At 27.6% G+C, this 6,967-nt stretch overlaps 1 protein-coding gene across 1 annotated transcript; it reads right to left on the reverse strand.

The window, feature by feature from the left end:
- LOC107608771 (pectinesterase QRT1-like) lies at nt 2,608-4,897 on the reverse strand. Its single transcript, XM_016310504.2, has 5 exons — nt 4,333-4,897; nt 3,683-3,878; nt 3,395-3,598; nt 2,964-3,199; nt 2,608-2,871 (listed from the first exon to the last, which is right to left on the reverse strand). The coding sequence occupies exons 1-5, from the start codon at nt 4,674-4,676 to the stop codon at nt 2,724-2,726; spliced, it is 1,128 nt and encodes a 375-aa protein (XP_016165990.1). The 5' UTR covers nt 4,677-4,897; the 3' UTR covers nt 2,608-2,723.

Here is a 6,967-nt window from a genome sequence, read left to right on the forward strand (position 1 = left end):
TACGCATAAATAATCATTTAAAAAAATAAATATGATTAGATAATTATATAAAATATTTTATAATATTATTATATATATCAAAATTAATCTTTTTAAATTTAAGTGGCAAAACATGTTGATTTGGACTGACAAAAAATAACATAAAAGATTTGCAATGACAAAAAATTTATACTTACAAAAAAATTATCATTTCTATAAAAGTTTTAAAATACTAACAAACCTATATCCATGATGAAAATTTATGTTTGATATTTTTGTTTCTCAAAATCTATTTATAAAATTAATTTCCTTCATTTATAATTAAATTTATCAGTATTCTAAACTTTCATAAATAAAAACGGTGCCAATCATCAAATTCAACCCATCTTAATTACCTGATACATAGTAATTAAAATTTAACATACAGCTCAAAATCTAATACTGCATTATTGCTTCTATATCAATCCAAATGATTTGGCTAGTTTATAGTTGATTATTCAAACTTTCTTATAGTTTCTGGGAATTTACATGATGATTAAGTATTTTGGTACAAGAATAATTCATGATTATTGTCACGGAAGGAGCATTCTAAGTCATTCAAGAAAACATTACAAACATAATACTTTAATTTAATTGTTAATGTTAATGTCAATGTTTATTATTATTAATTTTCTACAGCACCTAACAAGAACTACAAATGTTGTCGAAACTACACGCAGAGAAAAAGGATAGAATAATAGATAATGTCAAAAAAGAAAATTTTAAGATAAATAGATAAGTATTGGATTGGAAAAAGTATATAAAGCTTGGAGAACCTGGTTCCCTATCTAATCTTTTTACAACATCGATCATAGGACTTTTAATTTTCAGTTCTATTATCTATATATTTTAAAGTACCATATTCTTACATGACAAGGAAGGGAATGAATGGGATATGTATGTAAAAGAAACTTTGGAACCCTCTCTTTCTTTTCCTTTTTTCCTTTTTGTTTTTTTGTTTTTTTGTTTTTTGTTTTAGTTTTTTTTTTTTATTTATTTTGTTAAAAACAACCAAGATAAATATATAAAAAAAATAACCGAAATTCTCGGCATATAATAATAACTTCCACAATTAGTAATGTTTATAATAAATAAAAGTGTTAGTTTCACATTTTACTAAATATTATTAAGGACATAGTGTAATATTTTTTTACTACAAAAAATATTAGAATAACAATCGATTTTAACAATAAATAAAATTGATTGCTAATAGCAATCGTTTAGGAATTGAAATACTAGTCGCCATTTAACGACCGATTTTGTTAGCAATTGATATTGTTTAGTATGAGTTTGGTATTCTTGATTGAAAATCGTTCGTCGCTAAATCGATCGTTATGCTGATAATTTTTTGTAGTGTCTAAATTTTAGAGAAAATATTGGAATAATTTTCTTTCTTTTTTTTTTAAATAATATGTGCAATATGTTATCTAATTGCATGGTATTTCCTAAGAAATTAAATTAAACATATAATGTCACCTATAATTTGATGTACTACATGTACTCATAGGAGATTCTAGAGATAACACATATATGAGGTCTTTTCAGATATACATTGAGTCATTGATTCACATCCAAAACTTAATCTTTTCCTATTTTTCATCCTAAAATTACGGAGACAAAAATAAAGCACATAAAATCATAAGAAAAATAGAACCTCCTTGATATTTTTCCGTGGCCTTCGGCTTTTATGCTCTCTATAATTTCATTTCACAATATAAAGTCAAATAAAATCCATCCAACAAACATATTCTGCCAAATAAAAAAAAAATGTTGGTTTCACTTTCACCCTAAAGCCTAACTTAAAAGTCAAAGTTGCCTCACCCTAAATCTATTTTCACTGTTAACAATTAACATGTCTGAATCATTTACCTTTTTTATTTTTTTTTATATTTTTGGTCATGGGTATGGGCTAGGAGGACCCAACCTACATACCTTTTCTATTTTCTTTACCTATTTTTGGTATGGACGAATCATCCACATTTTCCAAAAACAATGGGCTTTTTATTTTTTAATATATTTTGGTCATAACGAACATCCATTTAACTTACGTTTTTTAGCGGACCTCATTAAAAATTAACAGGCCCATAACCAAAAAGAGCCCTAACAAAAAGCATGGGCCAATACCCAAGAAAAAGCGTAAGCAGTATTGTTCAAAAAATAAAAAGAGCCAAATTTACCAACCAAAAAAAAGAGCCAAATTTTGATGAGTGAAAAAATAAATTAAAAGTAATCATCATAATTAAAATATCAAATTATATTCCAACATGTAATTTATACGTGCTAATTTTAGTGACTAATTTTAGTGTACATGTAACATAATCGTTAAAACAATGCTGTAAACTCAAATATGAAAACTTTTACCCTATTTTTGTCCCAAACCAAAACCTATTTTTTATCCATAACAAACATAACATCTCCATTTTGCATTCTTTATTTCTTTTCACTTCAACATTTTTCTTCTTATTCTTTCAACAAAAAAAAGCATATTGCGGTTTAGCATTAATAATAATAATAATAATAAACATTTAGTTTTCTTTAATTTGTACTTGTTTGCAACACTTGAACACACACTCAAATAAAATTCATAAAAAAAATTCATTTGCTAATGTGTAAGGAGATAAACGAGTTAGAACAATAATATACTAATAAAAGTCATATACATATTACATAACATAACATATCATCTCTATATATATAGAATAATGCTAGAGTCTGAGCCATTGATCTCCATTGATGAAGCTCTTGCCAAGGAAAGGCCTTGCTTCCTGATAGTTGAATGATTTTGACCATGCCACTCTCTGTCTTCTATCTGCTCCTCTTCCCATGTTCTTATATTCACCAAACACTGCAGTCCTGCATACAATTACAAATACTAATTAATATTGAATCCAATATTACTACAATTAAATTATATGAAAATATTAGTCACATATTTGAATATATACCTTTTTCTTTCTGGATGGTTCCATTCTGACCAGCCTTGAGGATTGATGATATCATCCATGTAACAATTGGAGTATATAATTCTTGAGTAGTTACCCCATGCTCTTCCAAGGTACACACTCCCACTCCCTCTAATCTTGCATCCTACAAATGAAAATCCTGTGTCTTGCTTTTCTGAATCCCTATGATGTGCTGCAATTGCTCCAAAGCTCTCAGCTATTGACTCAAGCCTACATTTCTGTTCATTTTGTCAGATTTCGAATCGAGTAGATCTAATTCAATCTTAAAAACAATATCAAGGTTCTGAAAATCGAACGGCTAGAAAACTATTTATTATTAGCATATATGAGTGAAAATAAAGTATTTTTGCAACATAGGTGAATAGTGAACTAATAAACTAGGAAAGGAAAAGAGTACATAAAGTTATTGGTACCTCATAGAGTGATTTAGCACTGCCAAAGATGAAATCAATCTTTCCTTGGATGTAACATTTATAGAAGTAATGTGTTCCTGTGTTGTCTAAGAGAGTGTCCTGTGTTCCTTTGATCTTAACTTTATAGAACATGGCTCTATTACTGTTTACCCTTAGTGCCACTGCTTGCATTCCATTTCCACCAGGCATTGCAACCACTGAATTCTGAAACAAACCAAATTAAAGTTTTGTTACATATTCTGATATTGTTCCATAAAAGTAAAATAGAAAAATGTGTCCTGAATTTACCTCAAAAGTGACCTGAGAGGCACAGAAATAATCAGAGTCAATTCCAACAGTTGCTGAACCATAGGTTCCCAATGTTTGGCCATTAGGGCCTTGATCAGATGATTTGCTGTTCCAAGTAATCACAGCACTTGATGTTTCATTTCTTTTACCTATAAATGAAATATAAGGTTTGCTCTTTGGCACAAGCACTTTTTCCCTGCATAATTTTCATATAAACTAAGTCAAAGTATAGAAAGTCAAATTTTTTTTATTGATATCTACTAGTTAGGCTTAAAAAAAAAAGATCATAGCTCATCTTTTGTTATTATTTTTTTAGAGTTCAAACTCAAAGGGTAATATTTAAATTAGGCAAAAATCAATTTAGTCCCTCAATTTTATCGATTTTTTTCGAAGCGTCTAAATCTTTTTAAGGACTAATTTTGAGGATCCGGACTATAAAAAAAACTAACAGAAACTCATACCAATTGACCAACACAATGTAGGTAAAATTTTTAATCACTTGATGATATAAGAATATAGCTTTCAAAACAGAGGAATATTTGAGAAACCAAATATAATTGGTGCCATTAACCCAAAAACCAAAAGCTTATCTTTTTCATTCAAGAGAATTTATGGTAGATAAAAGTAATAAAAAGAAGTTAGTGACTGACCTATAAGTTCCTGGATAAATGTAAATTTTGACCCTTTCTTTGTTGTGATCTGGAACCATATTCACAGCACCTTGAACAGTTTTTGAATGTCCCTTACCATGTTGATCAACCACAATAACTCTAACCTCTTTCTTTGATTTCAATTCCAAACTCTCCTCCCCCACTTCCAAATCCTCCCAACTAATGTAGCTCTTCACATTATCATCATCATCATCATCAACATTCCCATTGAAATAACCTTCTTCTTCTTCTGCTGCTGCTGCTAAATTCACCTGAACCTTCAAACTCAAAACCATAACAACAAACAAGACCATAATAACTCTAGGAAACAACCCCATGATCATGAAGAAGAAGGTTTCTTTAGTTGTTCAAGAAACTCTAGTGAGAAAGTGAATGAAGAAGAATAAATAAAGCTTATAATGGTAACGGTTTATTTGAGTTGAAGCGTGGAGTAGCTGAATACAATAAATAAGGAAGCGTTGTATGTGGTGCATGAAAATAACATAATATTTTATTATTAATAAATAATAATAATATATATGAAAACATGGGCTTGTTTTAATTGTGTTTAATTGAAAGAGGAACATAAAGAGACTTTGTACTTGTGTTTAATTTATAGAGGAACATAAAGATATGCTATATTGGAATTGGATCTTATTATTTACTTTACTTCATCAATTGCATTCACATGAATGCAATTTTGAGTTTAATTTAACATTTTACACACTCGTGCAATTATAACTGTTTTTTTTAGATAATTATTTACGTAGTTAATATAAAAAGTAATTTTTATTAATATAGCTTTACTGATTGAATACACGTGTAAAATAATTTTACGCAGACAATACATCAAAATTAAATTTATAAAATAAAAAGTATATGTAAATAATTTTATACGATAATTTAATTATTTTATGTATTTAAATAATAAATTTACAAGTTAGTTATTTACTTATTTTTGTTATATAGAAGTTTTTTATATTGCTAATATAGAAAAAATTAAATTATACCGTGTAAATGTAGGTGGAAACTCAGGTGCAGTAGACTTCACATGAAGTTGATAGTTGAGAGCCGTTAGATGAAATTTTAGTCAAATCAGTCAAATCATTTAATCGCTCTCAATTATCAACTTCACGTGAAGTCGACTGCAACTAAGTTTCTACCGTAAATGTATCATGTGTGTGTGATAGCAAATTAGTAATAGTAGAGTATATATAGCCTCATTCCTTTTTATGGGTTTCAATAATGAATTTTGTTGACTTGTTGATTTTATTTTTTAAATTTGGTAGATGATATGATTTTGGAAGTTATGGTTGAGCTACTACAAATGCTAATATTAAAATGTGCTTTTGAATGAGAAATAATTGGATAAACTACCATTGAGAATGTTTCTGGTCTTTAAAACAATGATTATATTATAAGCATTTGACCCTGCTTTTTTTTATTAATATTAATATTATTATTATTATTTTTAGTCCTTGCTTCTCTTTTCTGGTTCGTTAGGAAGATAATAAAAGAAGAAATTGTGAACCAAAGAATTTTAACTTGATCTAATAGAAACACAGAAAAATTGCGGTGGACACTGTTGTTTAGCTTTAAATAGACAATTTGGTAGTCACCAAAAAAAAAAAATAGACAATTTGGTAGGACCATTTTTTTTTAATGGAAAATGATATTTATACAATTATTTTAGGTTTAATTAATCTTGTGGTTCTTATAGTTTCGTAAAATTTTTAATTAGGTCTCTATATTTTTTTCTTTTTAATTGGGTCCCTGTACCAATTTTTTTTTCAATTAAGTTTCTCTTAGTAGTAATTGACTTAATTTTATAGGGACCCAACTAAAAAACAAGAATTGGTACATGAACCTAAATAAAAGAAAAAAAAAAGTGTAGGGACCCAAATAAAAAAAAATTGGTACAAGGACTCAATTAAAAGAAAAAAAAGTATATGAACCTAATTGAAAATTTTGCGAAACTATAGAGACCAGTAGAGTAATTAAACCATTATTTCATTCTATTTGTTTACACTAGATTAACAAAATAATAATTCATGCAAATAGTCGATATTGGTGGTAAAAAAAATACCTAAAAAATTGATAATTTCTGAAATAAATGACAATATATTAATAGCTAAAAAAATAAAAATTAAGAAAGAAAATTGAGAGATAACTTGAAGCTGTAAAGTGAATCATAATTGGAATAAAAATATGGACAATAAATGTAGCTATCATATAATGATGAGTGTAGCAGTTACAATATGTTATCTTGAAGAATATTGAAGAATATTTGGTGTGGGTTGTTCTTTAAGTACCTTGTTAATGTATGGGACTGTACAATACCAAATCATTTCAAAACTCTCCATTCTTCACTACTGTCATTGGCAATTTAAGGTAACAAATAATTACTATGTAGCATGAGGCTGCTTCAAAGTCTTTGTTCATGAGTGCCATTGCCATGCCTTACTCTCTCTCTCTTTCTCTCTCTCACATCACATTTGTTTTTTAGATAATTATTCATGTAATTAATATAAAATATAATTATTTTTATTGATATAATATTATGTAATTAAATGTACATGTAAAATTATTTTATATTAATAATGTATTAAAATTAAATTCTAATAATAATAAAAAG

Source organism: Arachis ipaensis, chromosome B07 (assembly GCF_000816755.2).
Source record: "Arachis ipaensis cultivar K30076 chromosome B07, Araip1.1, whole genome shotgun sequence".
In the NCBI taxonomy this organism is placed as follows: domain Eukaryota; kingdom Viridiplantae; phylum Streptophyta; class Magnoliopsida; order Fabales; family Fabaceae; genus Arachis; species Arachis ipaensis.

What these genes read in the sequence shown, in the direction of transcription:
- LOC107608771 (XM_016310504.2), bottom strand. Translation starts at nt 4,676, where the DNA reads ATGATCATGGGGTTGTTTCCTAGAGTTATTATGGTCTTGTTTGTTGTT. An exon ending in CCTCTCAGGTCACTTTTGAG is followed by an intron (nt 3,599 to 3,682) that starts GTAAATTCAGGA and finishes GGTTTGTTTCAG; the next exon opens with AATTCAGTGGTTGCAATGCC. An exon ending in AACCATCCAGAAAGAAAAAG is followed by an intron (nt 2,872 to 2,963) that starts GTATATATTCAA and finishes AATTGTATGCAG; the next exon opens with GACTGCAGTGTTTGGTGAAT.